This window comes from Mastigoproctus giganteus, chromosome 7 (assembly GCF_048544385.1).
Source record: "Mastigoproctus giganteus isolate SK-2022 chromosome 7, ASM4854438v1, whole genome shotgun sequence".
NCBI lineage: Eukaryota > Metazoa > Arthropoda > Arachnida > Uropygi > Thelyphonidae > Mastigoproctus > Mastigoproctus giganteus.
In genome coordinates this window covers 151,151,542-151,170,551 of record NC_143581.1, presented here as the reverse complement: position 1 = coordinate 151,170,551, position 19,010 = coordinate 151,151,542, and the positions used below count along the sequence as shown (strand labels likewise).

The 19,010-nt window shown below is 39.1% G+C and overlaps 1 protein-coding gene across 1 annotated transcript in view; it reads right to left on the bottom strand.

Moving 5' to 3' along the window:
- Positions 1-19,010, bottom strand: part of ssp3 (SCAPER domain-containing protein short spindle 3) — a 408,421-nt gene that overhangs the window by 277,744 nt on the left and 111,667 nt on the right. The window contains exon 6 of the mRNA XM_090377943.1: positions 16,069-16,203. Coding sequence (XP_090234069.1) covers positions 16,069-16,203 — 135 coding nt within the window. The remainder of the gene's footprint in view (positions 1-16,068; positions 16,204-19,010) is intronic.

Sequence of the window (19,010 nt, the reverse complement as noted above, 5' to 3'; positions counted from 1 at the left end):
GTACTGTTTCTGCTGCATACCTCTTCTACAGATACTTCCTTGGGCACTGTTCTTCTGAATTGGCTTCTATAATTCCCGCTCTCTCTTTCAAAACAGTCCGAACACGTGCCGCCACCAGCCAACCTCCATTTACTGTCCAACTACAAACCCACAGAACCAACTTTTCATCTTCCTCATTTATTCATTCAACTGCTGTTTTCTGGAACAACCTTCCTTCATACATATTTCCTGAAAATTACAGTCTACAGAAGTTCAATTCCAATGTCAACAAATATCTTCTTTCGTCTTCTCAACCTCCAACCCAAGCATGGTACTAAGTACTATAGGTTCTAATACCTCTTGTGTTTGGGGTTTACATAAAAAAAAAAAAAAAAAAAACACTCTGGGGTTACTGCTTCCCATATGCAGTACTTTACATTTGTCAATGTTAAACTTCAGTTGCCACCTCTAAGCCCATCTGCTCACCTTTTCTAGATCCTGTTGCAGCAGTGTACTGTCATTAGTGTCATTTAGAACCCTTCCAACCTTCGTATCATTTGCAAACTTGGAAATTAAGACCAATATACCATTATCTATATGATTAATAAATACAGAAAACAATGGTCCCCAAACTGAACCCTGGGGGACTCCACTAATAACATTAGTCCACGCAGAGCAGTGTCCATTGATTACCACTCTCTGTCTTCTCCCACTCAACCATCCCTTTATCCACAGCAGCATTTTGCCTCCACTGCTACACTGCTCCAATTTGTGCAACAGTATCAAAAGCCTTTCTAAGATCCAAATATATGATATCAAAATTATTCTTTGCATCCAATTCCTTTGTGACCACATCATACTATCAAATAAAATTGGTCAGATAAGACTTCTCCTTAACAAACCCATGCTGTGTCCACGCTATAACTGAAGTCGTGTCTAGATGATCCTGCAGTACTTCTTTAACCAGTGCCTCCATTAATTTCCCTGGAACAGAAGTTAAACTAACAGGTCTTTATTAATTATTTGTGTCACCTTTTGATCCTCCTTTGTGAATTGGGGTCACATTTGTGCATCTCCAGTCAATGGGTACCTCCCCTGAGTCCAAGGAAGCCCTCATAATTATGGCTAAGGGTTTGCATACCTCCTTTGCCGCCTCCTTTAATATAACCGGATAGATCGCATTCACTCCAGGTGCCTTTCTCATGTTTATCTTCAATAATTTATCCTTGACTTTGTTCTCAGTTATTACAAAATCATCTAGCCCACTGCCAGAGTTTAATTCACCTCTGGAATTCCTCTCCCTGAATAACTCCTCATGAGTGAATGTAGATGCAAAATACTCATTCAGTTTGTTTGCTATCTGAACAGGATCATCAACAGTTGAACCATCGATATCAAGTGGACCAATCGGATTCATCCCCTTCCTTTTAGAGTTTATATAAGTAAAGAAATCCTTGATGTTTTTCTTAGCATCCTTTGCCAAAGATTTCTCGTAATCTGCCTTCGCCTGCCTAACCTCCTTTGTGACATGATTACAGACTAGCTTATATCTGTCATAGGCTTCTGTGTCACTGATAATTTATATGCATCCCATGCAGTTTTCTTCTCTGTCACAAGTCTCATTAGATAACCATTTAGGCCTAAACCTTGAACAATATTTCTTAATAGGTATGAAACTTTTAATAGCTTCAACAATTAATTCCTTGAATGCTTCCCGCTTAGAATTTGCTGTTGGTAACATCATCAGTTGATCCCACTGTACAGAATTTAAAATCTGTCTGAGACCACTGTAGTCACCTTTATGAAAGCAAAAACTCTTCCCTTTACCTCTGATGATAGTTACCTCTTTGAGTAAATCTCACTTCAACACACTGTGATCGCTGCCACTTAGTGGTTCCTTTATCTGCAGATTCTTAATGCATGAAGGATCACTACTGATAATCAGATTAAAAGTATTACTCCCTCTAGTTGGCTCCTGAACATGCTGCTGTAGAAAAGCAACATCCAATAAATCCACAAAAGCCTTGCTAGTGTGCGAGTGACCAACCACAAATTTCAGTTAATATCTGGCTAATTAAAATCTCCCATTATAAGACACTGATTTACTGGCCCACTATTACTCTGTACAGTTGTTTATTTTACTCATCAGAGTCATTAAGCCTATAACACACTCCTACTCTCAATTTTGCTTTCCCAGTGCTTATGTCACACGAAACTGACTTTGCACTGCACTGTCCAGCCATGTCAATTGGCTATACTTTTTTGGATTTTATTTATGTATTTCTTAACTAATAGCATAACCCCTCCTTCCTTTCCTATCCTGTCTATACTTCCTGTACTCCCCAAATTCCATTTCCGCATTCCTTATATCTGTGTGACACCACATCTCTGATATCCCAACAATATCTGCTTTTGACGTTTTGACCAACACCTCAAATTCATCTTATTTATTTACCAAACTCCTAGCATTGGTATACACGAAAGTATACATGCATCTGTTCCTATTCTTAGCTACCCTAACACAGCCCATGTATTTACTTGTTCTGCAATAACTCCCAGCACACTCTGAAATCCCCTGGCTGCTGCTCATTCCAATAGAAGCAGTGCAAGAATCACTTTCACTTCTGACTGCAGCTACTGTTAATCTCCCCCCAAGCTAGCAGTTTTCCGACCCACCTAACGCTGCCTCGATAGCATCAGCAATATTCTTGCACCCTTTCTATTTAAGCAAATCCCATCCCTGTAGAAGCAGTCTCTCCTGTTAACAAGCACAGACCAGGCTGAGAAAAATTCTACCCCTTGAGCCTTACACATTCTCTCCAGAGCTGAATTGATTGACAAGGCTCTCATCATATACTCCCCCTTATTGTGTCTGGGCAGAATTGCAGACACTTTCAAATTCAACCCTAACTTGCAGCTTTTTTTTAACATTGACCTGTACTTGTTAAGTACTCATTTTCCATCTTCAGTTGAAGTTGTTCGGGGGTGCGATCCGGATAGAGTCCTGCCACATCGTTGTCATCTGCCCTTGATGTGTCTTCATGGAGGGAATGACCTCTCCCCTAGGGAGTTTTCTAGTTATCCTATAAACAATCCCCCATGGGTCAGAGTTGCCCACAGTGAGACAAGGTGCTCCCAGGACTGTTTTTACCTCTGCCTGATCATTGTGGTATAGGAATTCCTTGCCTCCCTGTATTGGTTCCTAAGTTATTCTAGTTCTGCTGCAGTCCAGAACCTCCTGGCCAGTGGTGGGATTCAGCCGGTTCGCACCGGTTCGGCAGAACTGATACCTAATTTTTTGTTGAGTTCGGCGAACCAGTTGTTAAAATGGCACTTTTGATCACGATTCTCTCTAAGGTGGGCGCCTGGTATTCTATCGTATTTAATCTGCATACCCTATGCCATTTATTAATTCAGCAAGAAATTTTCGTTTAGTATCGATAAAACAAAGAAAATGTATGTTCTGATTGATGTTTATCAATGGTATAAGCATAGTGCTTTGTTTATAAAAGTTTATGCTATGACCACACGTGGACAGAACCAGTAAAAATATTTAAATATATAGGCACATATCCGCTCCTGCTCTATAATATATTAAAATAAAACATTTTTAAAACTGTCATCTGTCCTTGATGTGTCTCCATGAAGACACATCAAGGACAGATGGCAACGATGTGGCAGGCAACAGAGTTGGACAGAATTTTTCAATAAGAAACCAAAATCAGAATTTGTTGTATTAGAATTGGCCTTGGATTCAGTTACATCAACAGTTTTCGTTGAACTAGTTGAATTGGAAAAACAAGATGCAGAGACAATATGTTCTTCAGTTACGGAAAGTTTAAATAATGTTGGGCTTACTAAGAACTACCTAGAAAAAAATTTAATAGGATTTTGCTCTGATGGTGCCAGCGTTATTCTTTGGAGAAAATGTGGAGTGAGCACTAGAGGATTGCAAAACTTTTTCCAAAGCATAATAATATGGCACTGTTTAAATCATCGCCTCCATCTTGTTTTAGATGATTCGATAAAGGAAATAAAGCAAGTAAATCATTTTAAAATATTTATTGATAAGATATACACTATTTTTCATCAATCCAATAAGAACCAAATTGAACTTTCCAAAATATCCGAACAACTTGGAATTGAAATTATAAAGATTGGTAGAGTTTTGGGACCAAGATGGGCTGCCTGTAGTTTAAGGTCAACCCTAGCTGTGTGGCACGCTTATCCAGCACTACATCACTATTTTTTATTCAAATATAAAGTACTTAGGTATGGCTGCCCGTCTTGAAAATATATATTTTATAACTGATTTGGCATTGATGATTGATATTTTAAACTAAATTTCTCTTCTTTCAAATGCACTGCAAGCAACAAATATAGACATAATAAAGGCTGAAAAACTCGTGATAAGATCTATTAAAGCGTTTCAAATGCTTGGAAGGAAAAGGGTCCATATGAAAAAAAAGTTGAACTAATTACTTCAGAAACCTTCAAAAATATAAAATTTGTAGAAAATCATCGATTTGTTGGGCTTCCTCGGGAAAGACTTTTAGAAAACATCGTAACGAATTTGAAAAAAAAAGACTAATGGATTGTGAACATTTAAAAGCAAGTTGTAGCCAATTTCAAGATAAATTACAATTTCTCAATTTTTTGGAGCCAGATTACTGGAATATTGAAGAAGTACTAGTTCCATGGAAAACAGCTGAAGAACAATTGCTCGTATTTAATGACATTTTTAATTACCAAATTGATATTAATGATTATCGAGATTTCACGGGAAACGTTTTAAAAAATTCCTGAAAGTGTTCAAAGAGCTAAAAATATTGTCAGAACAATTGCTGTAAATTCAGCAGAAGCGGAAAGGGGTTTTTCAAAGATGAACATAATATGTTCAGAGAAGATAAGTCGCCTAACTGTTTCTAATATATCAAACACAATGACTATTAGTCTAATCGGCCTACCTCTAAAAGGATGGGATCCTACTCCTACAGTGAAAAGATGGTTAAGGATAAATCACTCAGCCGATGATGCTCGGATAAAAGCGAAGAAAATTGCAAGTGAGGATGCCAATCAAGAAGCAATATGGAAATATCTTAAATAACAGTTTTATTTTTTTTTGTCAGGTATTATTTAATATTTTTTCATTAATATTTAAAAAAACTTTCTTATAACATAATCTAGTTTTGCGGACCTCTTTTATTGTTCTTATTTAAGTATTAAGTGCATGAAATAAACTACCTTTCCGTATATAGTTTTTTTATACTTAGAACGGAAAAACTACAGAACACGGTGCCCCTTTGAAAATCACGTTGAGAAGAAGAGGGGGGAATGCAGTGACGTACGGTTCGTAACTCCGCTCACTCACTGCGTTTCCCCTCTCTTTCTTGACAACTGCACGTGGCGAATGTCACGCGACATAACAGTATGGCGGAACTGAAAAACAACGAAATTAACGGCAATACAACAATTTTTCCGGAGCAGCAATCAAAATAATTATATGTAAAAATAACATGCTAATTTCTTTTTCAAAACAAAAAAAAATAATGAGACGCAGTAAACGACACCAATTTTCGGCAAATAACTCCCGAAGTCCTGTAAAAAGGTAACCTAAAAACCTAACCAATTTTCATTAAACACAAATGAAAGACAATTTAAAAAACGTAACTCCCATTATATTTTTTTTTTGTCCAACGACTGGTTTTTGCTTGAATCCTTCCCAAAGTCGCGTAAAAACATAACCTCTTTTTGCTAAACAGAAACGAAAGTCAATTAACACGTGCAACAAACAATAAAATTGCTCTTTGCATAAGTACAAAACGGCAACATAGAATTTTTTTTTTGAAAAGAACACAACGCACACAATACTAGGTTAATGATACGTGAAAATAACACAAAAATACAAATCAAACTAAACTCACCTCATCAGTGGAATGGGATAACGACACAAACTCAGGACCACGAGGCAATTAGCAGCAGATTGACAAGTAGCAGCTGAGCACCACACACAGTAGAAACCAGCATTCAAAAGAAAGAATACGCAACTAATTTCGCATTTAGCACTCCAATGACGTGTCACGTGACGTCTGCATGAAAGAAAGAGGGGATGCAGTCAGTAGGCGGGGTCACAAACTGTCAATCACTGCTTCCCCCCGCTCTGAAAGCCAATTACAAGGGGGCACCGTATATTGGAGTAAGGCCCTTAGAACGGTCATTAGGGCAGCGAACCGGTTGTTAAATTATATGAATCCCACCACTGCTCCTGGCTCTCTGGAAGGCTCTTTTGGTTGACCTCTTTTCTAAGGGTTACCAGGACCACCATGGCACAGCACAGCAAACAATATGGGGTTTTTCTACTTGATGGTGACGTTGGCTGCATTAACTATAGTATCATTGATTTTACGCTGGTGAGAGTCAAAGTCAGAATTCATCTGAGTGACAGTTTGGAGGGCTCTGGCATAATCACGTAGTGTGTCTTTGAACAGTGGCCAATCTGCCTTTTGCACTGAGTAAAGGTGAAGTATCTGCCTGGTAGAGGTTGTACGATGTAATGTTCTGTCCATGTTGAACGTGATGGTGTGGTGATCAGAAGTTGTCCATCCATCACGAATGGTCCAGTTTGTGATGGCCTGAAGTAGCCCAGTGGTCAGGAGCGAGAGTGCAAAGCATGTGTTCCTTGAGTGGTTGAGTGGACCGGGGTTCAAGCCCGTGACTACTAAATATGATAAATATTGTATTGACGATTTATTGTAAACTCTGTGCTGACTTGGTCGTCGTGTTGAGTATAAACAGAAGTATCCCACGAAGGATCTGGTGGTGAGGCTAACATCTATTGTTGCCTCCCAGAGCGTACTGGAAAAGGTGGGAAGATTATTAGGTCTGTTAAGGACTGTGAAGTTACTATCGTTTAGGAACTCCTTAAGTCTGCGTCCATTTTGGGCTCCTCTACGTTTGGGTGTTTCGCTGTGCAAGATGGGGGAAGCACCAGTTTAAGTTAGATCCTATCAAAATCTTTGCTCCACAGAGCACTATGCTGAGATTGTACAGGTACTGGATAGCAGGAGTGATATCCTCTCCTGGGCAACAATACAGGAAGACCACACAGAACTCACCCAAAGGGCTAATTATGTGGGCGCAGGCCACCCAGGCCGAGCAGAGTTGGGTAAGTTTCATCACTGTGAGGTGGGGGCTACGCACGACTACTGTGGCTGGCCCAGGGGGTTTCTCCAGCTGTTTAAACTATCTTATAGGTTAGGGAATAACCCCACACCTCATTAGCATAAGTGTAGGACTCTTGAATGAGAAGTATGTCATAGTTTTCTTCCTAAATCTTTTTCCTTATCTGGCCAGCAACGGGTTTGGCTCTCTGTGCATTTATTTGAAGGAATTTTATCTTCTTGTAATTATACTGTTTAATTTGTTTTCCCATAATTGATTCTCATTTGGAATGCACTCTTTGCTTTTTGGTAGACTGGACACTTTCCCTAGCATATTGAATGGGTATGTTCCATCTTCTGACTCCTACAGTTCGCACAAACTGGTTATGACGGTTTGTTGGGGCATGCATTATAGCTGTGGCCCTTTTCAGCACAGTGCCCACATGTCTGCTTGGTTTGGGTGCAGGTATGGTGTGTCCAAACCTGCAGCACTCAAAACACTTTGGCACTGCAATATGCTTCCTGTATCTGTGGCATCCCCAGCCTATGTAAACAGACTGCCAGGCAGATGGGGCCAGTTCCACAACCCAATTGGTCGTGTATCCGGCTTTCAAACCTGACTGATATTTGGGGCTAGATGGTTCATTGTCTGGGAAGTCCTTCTGAAGGTTATGAAGGTAGATCTCTGTGATTGCAGCAGAGTCAGGATTCTTTGACATCATAAATCTGAATAGAGGGTCTTCTGTTTCTTGGGGTTTCTGTTAGGAGCTGTAAGGTACCTACGAGTTGTTTAGTATATTGTTTACCTTCTCATCTGTCTCTATTATGACACCAGTGTTGCGCATTTTCCAAATAGATTTAATTCTTGTGGTTTTGAACTCCTCAGTCAGTGAAGTGACAACTGTGTTCTTTATATCCTCACTGGTTTTTGTGGCATCCAGTGTGGCTGGCTTCAAATTGACAAGGTGGGACTTCAGCAGAAACATTTTGGCAGGCTTGGTTTGTGTTGCTCCTAGTTGGTTGGGCACTTGCTTTATTTCATTCCTCAGTGCATCTGCAAATGAGGGGGCATGCTGTTGCATTTGGTTGTCCCTCTCATCTAGATAGGCTTCAAGCTTTGCAACAGCCTTTTCTCTTTCCACATTGGTGTTCATCAAAAGGTGCTCCATTTTTGCCCAGATGGTGACTATTTCTGACCTGAGTGCTGTTGTAATTCTACTTCTGAATTTCACCATCAGAGTTTCCAGGCTCATCCTAAGAAGTAGTAGTAGTGGCATGTGATGCAAGAAAGCAAGTGTACGAGCTTATGCAGCATCAGCCAAAAAAAAAAAAAAAAAATCGCACCATTCCCTCCAAATGCCTGTCCAGTTCCTCCTTAAATTTATTTAACCTATCAGCTTCCACAACGACAGTGGAAGTTTGTTCCAGCAATTAACCACCCGCTGGCTAAAGACAAATTTCCGTACATATATTCTACATCTGTCTTTTCTTAATTTGAATTTATGCCCCCTTAGGTTCATAATCTGAACAAGTGGAAGGATCCCATCAGAATTCAGCGTGCGCTTTTTTGCATCCAGTTCCTTTGTAACCAATCATAATATCCTATCAAATTTGTCAGACAAAACTTTCCCTTAACAAACCCATGCTGTGTCTGAATTATTGCTGCAGTCTTTTCTAGATGATCCTGCAATGCATCTTTAACCAGTGACTGCATTATTTTACCCGGAACAGTAAAGATCTGGTTCACAAGTGGTCCTTAAGGTAGGGTGAGATCCAGGATGGGACCGCCCTGTGATTTTGCATTGTCTTCATTGTCATCATTTATGTGGACTGTAAGCTCTCCTTGGATAGTAACAGCTTCAGCATGGCTTCATTTATCATCAAAATGGGTGGAATACACCTGGCAGTCACTGACGTGCTGCCTTCTATTATGCTGCAGTTGGCAAGGCAGTGTTAAGTGGGAGTCAAGCAGCAATCTGGAAGGGGAAATCAAGGCTGAGTGGGAAGGGCTCCTTTGCCCATTCGCCGGCTTTTTACCGCAGCAATATGCAATGAATTTTGCATGGGCTGTGCTTAATAATTTTTTCAGGCTTATGTGGGAAAGACCTGAGCAGTTCTGGAAAATTTGGCATTTGCATTTGGAACATTTAATGTATACACCTTTGTTAATTTCTTTTTTGCATAATCTGCAGATAACTGCATTTTTAGAACGAGTCGTCCCTTCCATAATTAACAAAATAAATGAGTGAAGGCTATGAATTTGGTGTCCACACAAAATTTAACCCTATTAGTCACTACTGAAAAATAAAGCTTAATCCAAATGTGTATGGGCCCACCTGATGTAGAGTGATTGCCACAGGCAGGGAGGTGACATGAAATGTTGAGAGAGAGCAAGGGGAAACGTTATTGGTCAGCGAAGCTAGTGTCCACTAACTGCCATTATGCTATACAAGAATAACTACAAGCTAGAGTCCATCTTGGAGAAGTGCATTTTTGCAAGCCAAAAGGAGAAATATACAAAATACAGTGTACTTATCTTTTGCTAGAGCAATGCAGCTGAAACTTCATGCACCAGTAGACAGGTGTTCACCGATGGTTACTGGTTCACTTGAATGGTCAAGCATTTACTATAATTCACATAAATTACTTTTGATTAAGAGTGCTAAACACACATGGTATACTACTAGGCGCCACCTCAATGCAATTGAGAGCGGGATGCTAGGCTACCCAGACACCATACCTGCATTGCCACCAACCTGAATCCTGTCCCTTGGACCATGAGGATAAGGGCATGGCATTGGCATGGTTAACTCTTGCAGGCGAACCCACTAGACGATTGATCCTGGCCGAGTCATCCAGGACCACCTGTCTTGTCGAACCAGGGACCAAAGTGGTGTGTTGAAGCTGGGCCCCTCAACCACCAGGATCCACTTTCCATATTTCCATGGGTCGTAGATCCCACAAGATTCAGTATCTTGTGAGATGTTACCATAATTGGCATTCCCCTAATAGAGGAGGGTCAGAGGAGCGGTTCTGAGTGTTTATCACACTTAGCTTTGATGAAGATATCCCCAGAATGAAGCCGTTTTAGAGATTTGAGGGAGCCTGCCAACCTTTCTGAATAAAGAAGGGTTTGGAAGGGTTGGATGACATTTTGGTGTATGACAATTTGACATAACACATAGATTAGAAATTAAATGTTTTTGTGACTTAGAAAGGAGGAATGCAGAAATTGAGAAAAAAGAAAGTAATATATTTTTTATCTATTTATTTTGTAAAAAGGATTCAGTGATCTCCTTCCACAGGGGTAACCTCTGTCCTTAACTTCCATTTTCCAGGTGGAAGCCTTCCTATTACCACCATCTTTATTTTCACCATTTCTCCAACATTCAAACTATCACCCTGTACTCCTTCCAATAAAAGCTTCCAGAATTTTTTTAGGGTCCCTCCTGGCAAGTCAAGTGGCATTCAGGGTTTGTCCAAGCGAGAGACTTGATCTACACCCAGCCTACCTCCTCATGGTAGTGGATGGCTAAGGGGTGGATAATGAAGGAAAAAAAATAGAATAAAATTTAAAAAAAAAAAAAAGATAAAAAATACAGGATGATTCTAAATTATTGTTGGTGTTTCCGTGCCCTATAATTTTCTAACTGGAAACAATAAAATAAAACTGCTTACGGAATATGAAAGTGCAACTCAAAAAGTTTTATTACCTATAGAATCAATACTGCAGAATGCTACACAACTTAAACATGTGCCTTTCATGGCACGTAAGATGTCCAAGCGATATTCAATTTCCCTCCAAGTGTTCTCCAGCATTTGTGGTGTAACTGTTTCGATTGCAGCAACAATTCTCAGCTTCAGTTCATCGAGGGAGGTCACAGGGGTCTTGTACACAATGTCCTTCACGTAACCCCACATGAAGAAATCAAGCAACATAAGATTGGGTGAGTGCGGAAGCCATGGAATCGGTCCAACCCAGAACCCAGGAAAATGCATGTTAAGAAATTCTTAGACAACAAGAGCCCAATGTGGCAGTGCATCATCTTGCTGGAACACCACATTTGGCTGATGATTTTCCAACTGGGGTAACAGATACAGCTATAGCATGTCCAGATAGGTCACCACTGTCACTGTTTTTCCGCAAAGAAAAAGGGCCCCAAAACTTCTGAACATGACAAAGCACACCAGACATTGACCTTTGGACTATCTCTTTCGAATTCTCGAACAGCACGAGGGTTTTCCGATCCCCATATTCTGCAGTTATGACGACTTACCCTCCCTGATATGTAAAACGTTGCTTCATCACTAAATCTCCATCTCCAAAGGTAATTTTCATCAGCTTCGACATCTGACAAAATGTCTTGGGCAAAATTTGGAAATGGCAGGGTTTATCATTCAGCTTCAAAGCCTGCACAATCTGCAGTTTGTAGGCATGGACATGAAGGCAGTTATGAACAACCCTCCAAACAGTCGTTTGAGGTATACCTAACTGCAAAGAAGCTCGTCTAGTTGATTTTTGTGGGCTTCGAAAAAACGCTTCATGGATTCGATCAACATCTTCCTGCAAAGTACTCGGTCTTCCCGCTCCTTTTCGGTGCAGAACACTACATCTCTTGAAACTGCTTTATCCAACGTCGGATAACATTATCCGAAGGTGGATCTTTTCCATACTGAGTTCTGTAACAACGTTGCAGTGTGATAACAGACTTTGTTTTGAAAAACCGAAGTACGCACATAGCCTTCTCTTGAACAGTCACCATTTTGAAGTAATGGCGTCAATATATCCCAGACATCAATGCAGCGAGTACAGCGTTACCAAGTAAAACTTCGAGTTACACTTTCATATTCTGTAAACAGTTTTATTTTGTTGTTTCCGGTTTGAAAATTATAGGCCACAGAAACCCTGACAATAATTTAGAATCACCCTGTATATCATTTTCTTTTTTCTCAATTTCTGCATTGTTCCTTTCTAAGTCACCAAAACATTTAATTTCCGATCTGTGTGATACACCAAATTGTCGCATGCAGTGAACTATCATGTAATGAATTAACGTGATCCCCCCAGCAAGCAATATCTGTGCTTGGATATGAGAAATCAAGGTTATTCGGACACAATACCTGCACCACTGCAAACCTGAATCCTGTCCTTCAGACCATCAGGGTAGAGGCATGGCATTGACACAGTTGACCCCCTGCAGGTGACCTGACTAGCCGATTGATCCTGGATGAGCCATCCCAGGACCATCTGTCTTATCAAAGCAGGGGCCAAAGTGGTGTGTTTAAGCTGTGCCACTCAACCACCAGGATCTCCCTTTCCAAGTTTCTATGGGTTGCAGCACACTGCAGATGCACCAGATTCCTATGACGTTAATCTGGAACCTAGGCTGTGGGTGCTGGATCCCAGTGATGCTAATCTAGAGAATCAGTAGTGACAATGGGAGGTCCCTCTCACTACATACAGGTGCCCACATTGAGGAGTGGGGGGAAGGGAGAAGTATTGGTTATTCTTAGTCAGTTAAGCAGAGGTTGGTTAGGAGGGCTCATGTGCCTGTAATGCAAGTTACAGGCTATATGAATTCTCTATGATTCTGCATGCAACTCTTGGAGAAGCGAACAGAAATGTAAATTTAAAGGTAACAAAACTATATGCAATAGCCTAGCAAATTTTCATTACAGCCCCATTCAATTTTTATTCACTTCCAAAAGTGGTACGAGCTGAAATGAAGGATAGATCAAATGCAGCGATGAACACTGTTATTATTCTCCAGTTTCAAGGAAAAGGTAATGTTGATGTATGTGGTTGATGTGGAGTGTGAAAATTCCAAAGTTTCCCCACCTTGACCCCAGACAATGAGAATACAGGCTACATTGCAGACACAAATTTAGTTAGGCACGATAGGGCAGTAGTTTCAAAGTCTGCTCTCCATTTCTCATTATAAAGATAGTGGCATTTTGTGCATCTGTTCAGCAAGAGCTTATCTTAAGCGATGTTATCTACAGCAGACTCTCGATTTACTAGGATCGGATTAAGCGAGAAGCGGATTAACCAAGACACTTCAAGACTCCAAATTAAAAAAAAATCAACCAGAAATCATAAAATTCAGGTAATAACTAGAATAGGTATAAACAGATGTTTGCAAGTCATAAATAAGCGACAAGAAGCAGCATTACAAGTTGTCATTGGGAGATTAGTGTACCTATTATCTTGCAACCCTTCACACCTGCCACTCAAAAAAAAAGAAAAAACACGCCACAATTGTTTCGCTTGTTTTAGTGCGTCTCGTTGATTGTTGTGTTCCATCGCACCGCAAAAGGACAAATTTTGTTTCGTTAATTTATGTAAGGGATGTCTTTTTTTTTTTTTGTTTAGAAATCGTGAAAATGAAGGGCAAACGCAAGAGTTGTGCTTTCAATTAAACAAAAACTTGAAATTATTCAAAAGTTTGAAAATGATGCATCAGTTAAATCTCTAAAGAACCATTATAATGTTGGTGACCAAACCATATGCAGCATTGTAAAAAATAAAGGGAAGCATTGTATTGGACACGCGAGCAGTGTGTGGTAAGTTTTTTTAATTTTTTATCTATCGCCATACTTTTTACTTAGGTTGCTGAACATTTTTCGATACAGTAAGTCCCCAACTTACGTTACGTTATTTATATTTCTTTTATATGACTGAAGATTTCAGTCAAGGGGACACACATTTCATGATAATAACGTAAAAACCCACAGAATTCCAGCTATCGGTATTATCACAAATGTAATAAGATTGAGTTTACTACCCGTTTATAACAGGTTGCACTAAGAGAAAAGCCCAATAACCCGGAAAGTGCAAATTGCTTTTATTGTTTTAAGGTAGTGACCTCTAGAAATGTGCTTTAGTAAAATGTGAGCTCGTGTGGGGTGATAATAGTGAGTTTTTGCCTGAAGTTATTTTCAGAAAATTTAATTTTGACTGTTATCATGGTGCTGACTAAGAGAATAAGTGACAGCAGTACTAGTAAATATATCAAGAAAAGGAAAGTGATCGAGTTGGATCAGAAAATTAAAATAATAGGGATGTATGAAAATGGCCAAACATTAACAAGTATTGTGCAGAATTCTGATTTGTCAGTGGCAACGGTGAACACAATCAAAGGAGAAACACAGAATACCAGAAGCTTGTTTGTTTGTTTGTTATTTGGAGCATTAGCAACTAAGGCCATATTGCTCCAGGGATATGCGGTGGTCATTCCCTGACCTTTCCGCATCCTCCGTATTTGGTGGTCACAGGCTTGAACCCCTGTCTAATCAAGAAGCATGTGCTACGCACTGCTGCTCCTGCCCACCTGGCTATGGAGGCACCGAATACCAGAAGCAGTGAAGCGATCGGCACCAATGAAGTCAACTATAATAACCAAGTTTTTATAGTTTTTACAGTACAACAACATGCATTTTTTCTTCCTTTTATGTTTTCTTTTCTTTTCTGCCACTCAGGCTACTTCGCTGTCCCCAGATAAAGTTTTTAATTGAACTAATTAAAAATATATAACTATTTTTCTTCATTCTTCTGAGAATATTACGGGGATTTTGTAATTTTGGCATATCAGGGATACAGTAGCAATATTCTATTATTCATTCCCGAGTTACGTAAAACTCAACTTAAGTAAAAGAAGTCCTGGGATGTATCTCTTATGTATGTTGGGGACTTACTGTATTTTTGGATTAACCAGGAAATCGATTATCAAAGGGACATGGTAGTGGCGGGGGGATTTTCTCTTGATGGGACCTTGTTTATTTTGATGCAGTGTCCAAAACAGTTACATTTATATGTGTGAGTTATCTGCTGTAATTTATATGGATCTTCAAGGCTGGAATGCTGTTCTCCTGGATGTGTGTGTGTGTGTGTGTGTGTGTGTGTGTGTGTGTGTGTGTGTGTGTGTGTGTGTGTGTGAGTGAGTGAGTGAGTGAGTGAGTGAGTGAGAGAGAGAGAGAGAGAGAGAGAGAGAGAGAGAGAGATTTTTCACAGGATCTTTTAGATGTAGCCTTTGCGATATTAACACACGCTCTCTGCATTAAAGGAGAAGGTTCATCTAACACCTGTCTAGGTAAAGTCGCAATTTGGTAAATTATGCCCTCTTAGAACTATATTCTGTCTGTATGATATTCCAATACAGTGATTTAAGGGTAAGTTTAAGTGTAGTTTCTACCAAATTATTGATTAACACACTCTGGAATATCTGGTACATAAATTAACTTTTGTTCTACATTATCCAATAAGTTATTTTTGCCATAACAAAAAAAATTGTTATTCATAAACTCAAAACATTTTTAAAATTTGCTTATACAACTCTGCAAATTTTTACACAAAGAGCAGGTGGTGTGTACACGTGTTTGTATGCACGCACGCACGCATACACACACAATACTCCATCCTAATCAAAATAACAATATCAAAAATTTTCTTCTGTTTTCAGTTAACAGATCACCTAAATAAATAATCGGATGATCCAAAACTGTATACCAAACTCCAAAGTTATTATCATTTGCTAGATTCTAGAAAATATGATAGGAGATTTGCAGTAAATTTTTTATTCTTGTTAAAAAGGAATGAAACCCCATTTGGTCAAAAAATATAAGAAGGATCAAAATGGTCATCAGTTCTTTCAGATTTCTGGCATCCTCCATGAAAAACAAGTTGTATAATATCATTTTTTATAATGTTCATACATATTCTATTGATATCTCTAAAGGTACTTTTAATAATAAAGTAATGCAAAAGATAGTGAGAAAAGATACTTTGCCTTTGCTGCTAAGTTTCAATGCAGTGAAATATCTTTTCCCAATATTTTTCTTTTCATCAACTCATAAGTCATGAAACTAATGGAAATAATTTTTCTGTAATTATGCTGTTTTCTTAATTAAAAAGAATGCAATTAAATCTTACCTTGATATATCTCTATAATCAAGAACTCTTTTTGTTGTAGTAATGTTTCTTGATAAGAGTCTATCCAAAAATACATTTTTCAAAACATTCTTACCCGGTGATGATTTACGCACTTCCCATGCTAAAGATGCTGGCCTATGAAATTTATAAATTAGAATGGATTAAAATGATAAAACTGTGTTCCATCATTACATTTTTGGATAATCCAAATACAATTCTTGAAATTAATGAAAGTTGTTACCATTTCTAAGATTACAGTTTTAATTCAAGCAGCTATAATGATTAATTCCTTAGCAGCTGCTGCTTTTAAAGAGGGATTACTGGCTTTAGTTGTAATTATCCATGAGATTATATAGTTTCACCACTTGTCACATATTTGAAATAATCTGGATTCAAATTTCATTGCTGCCTAGAAAACTTTTTAATAACCTCTTCACTGTGGGCTATAATTATCTGACCTTGGGTAGAGGTCGTCACAAAAGTTATTTGGGTTTAACAGCCCAGAAATTGTTTTGCAAATCAGTCTGTGAACTGATATATCTCAGTTCACAGACAGAAAATAGACCTATACAGACAAATAGATTTTTGGTTAGAGTGTACTGCTTGAAGAAATCAGCATTTATTTTTAATTCCAGAAGATGAATTGGTTTCTGTGTAAATTTTAGTGGTTTTCAATGACTTGTTCTGAGTATATAGAATTACTATGGTGTTTATCATTCTGATCATGCAGGTAAGTTTATTTTCCTTTAACCAAGCTAAACATGGATAGGTGTAAACCAATCACCAGTCATCTAGTTGCCCTAATTATATGGTCTGTGATTCCTTTTGCTTCAAAGGTGGTACTTGTGCACATATCTGCTCTAATATTCCTTGTCAGAGACTTCCTACTCTGGAACCTCCTCTTTCATTAGCATTTAGTATAAGTTGAGGCATATGATGCAAGGAGGCAAGATTATACAGCATCAGCTAAAAAAAAAAAAAAAAAAAAAAATTCCCATTTTGCCCATCCAGTCACTTCAAATGTTTTGTCTAGTTCAGCCTTCAATTTATTTAAGCTATCAACTTCCACAACAACAGATGGAAGTTTGTTTCAGCAATCACCCACCCGCTGGCTAAAGGCAAACTTCCGCACATCTATTCTACAACTGTCTTTCCTCAATTTGAATCTATGCCCCCTCAGGTTCTTAGTCTGAGCAAGTGAAAGTATCCCATCAACATTGAGCCTACTCAAACCATTCAAGGCCTCAATCAATCAGATCACCTCGCAGGTGCCCAGTCTCCAGATGCTGCAACTTGCAGAACTTCAGACTTTCTTCATAAGCACACACCCCCTCTGTTCCTTTCATCAGTCTTGTTGCCCTTCTCTGTACTCGTTCTAGCAACTCTACATCCTTCCTAAAATAAGGCCTCCAGACTTGTATACAGTACTCAAGGTGTGGCCTGACCATTGCCTTATACAAAGGTATAATCAAGTCCTTGTCTCTGCTATCAAATTCCTATATATTATTGACAAAACTCCATGACCTGCTCTGGCAGTCAATCTGCACTGCTCAGAGAACTTCATATCTGACTACACAATTATCCCTAGGTCTTTTCCGCTCTCCACCTCCCTGAGTGTAGTACCACACAGTACGTTTCTCTTGGGTTACTGCCACCCATATGCAGTACTTTGGATTTGTCAATGTTAAACTTCAGTTGCCACTTTTCAGCCCATCTGCCTTTACTGTTATTAATAACCCTGCCAACCTTTGTATCATCTGCAAACTTGGACATTAAGCCTGATATATGTTAATCGATATCACTGATAAATACACAAGACAACAATGGGCCCAGCACCAAACTCGGGGGGGTGGGGCTCCACTAATAATATTAGTACACGTAGAGCAGTGTCCATTTATAACCAATCTCTGCCATCTCCCACTCAACCATCCCTTTATCCATTGCAGCAACTTGCTCTCAATGCCATAACGCTCCAATTTGTACTGCAGTCTTTCATGTGCAACAGTATCAAAAGCTTTCCTGAAATCCAAGTATATGATATCAAAATTATTTTTTCCTTCATCTTTTGTGACCACATCATAGTATCCAATAAAATTGGTCAGACAAGAATTTCCCTTTAAAAATCTATGCTGTGTCTGAACTATTACTGTAGCCTTGTCTAGGTGATCCTGTATCACCTCTTTAACCAGTGACTCCATTATTTTCCTGGAACAGAAGTTAAACTAACAGGTCTATAATTATTTGTGTCACCCTTTGAACCCACCCCTTTGTGAAATGGGGATACATTTGCACATCTCCAGTCCATGGGGACCTCCCCTGAATCTAAAGATGCTCTCATAATTATGGCTAAGGGTTTGCTAACTTCCCTTGCTGCCTCCTTCAATATAACTGGATAGGTTCCATCCACCCCAGGTGTCTTTTTTATGTTCAAATTCAACAATTTCTCTTCCACTTTGTTTTCTGTTATTACAAAATCATTTAGCTCCCTGTTAGAGTTTGATAAACGCCTGGCATTCCCCTCCTTGAATAACTCCTCATGTGTGAATGTAGATGCAAAATACTCATTCAGTTTATCAACTACTTGAGCAGGATCATCAATAGTCGAACCACCTATGTTAAGTGGACCAATCTGATTCATCCTCTTCCTTCTAGAGTTTACATAAGTAAAGAACTCTGCTGTTTTTCTTTGCATTCTTTGCCAAAGATTTTTCGTAATCTGCCTTAACCTTCTTTGTGACTTGATTACAGACTTGCTTATATCTGCTGTAGGTTTCTGTGTCGCCTGCTAAATGATATGCATCCCATGCATTTTTTTTCTCTGCCCCGAGCCTCGTTAATTCATCTGACATCCATTTACAGCTGAATCTTGAACAGTATTTCTTAGTTGGTATGAAAAGCCTAGTGGCCTCCAAGATTAAGTCACTGAAGGCTTCCCTTTTAGA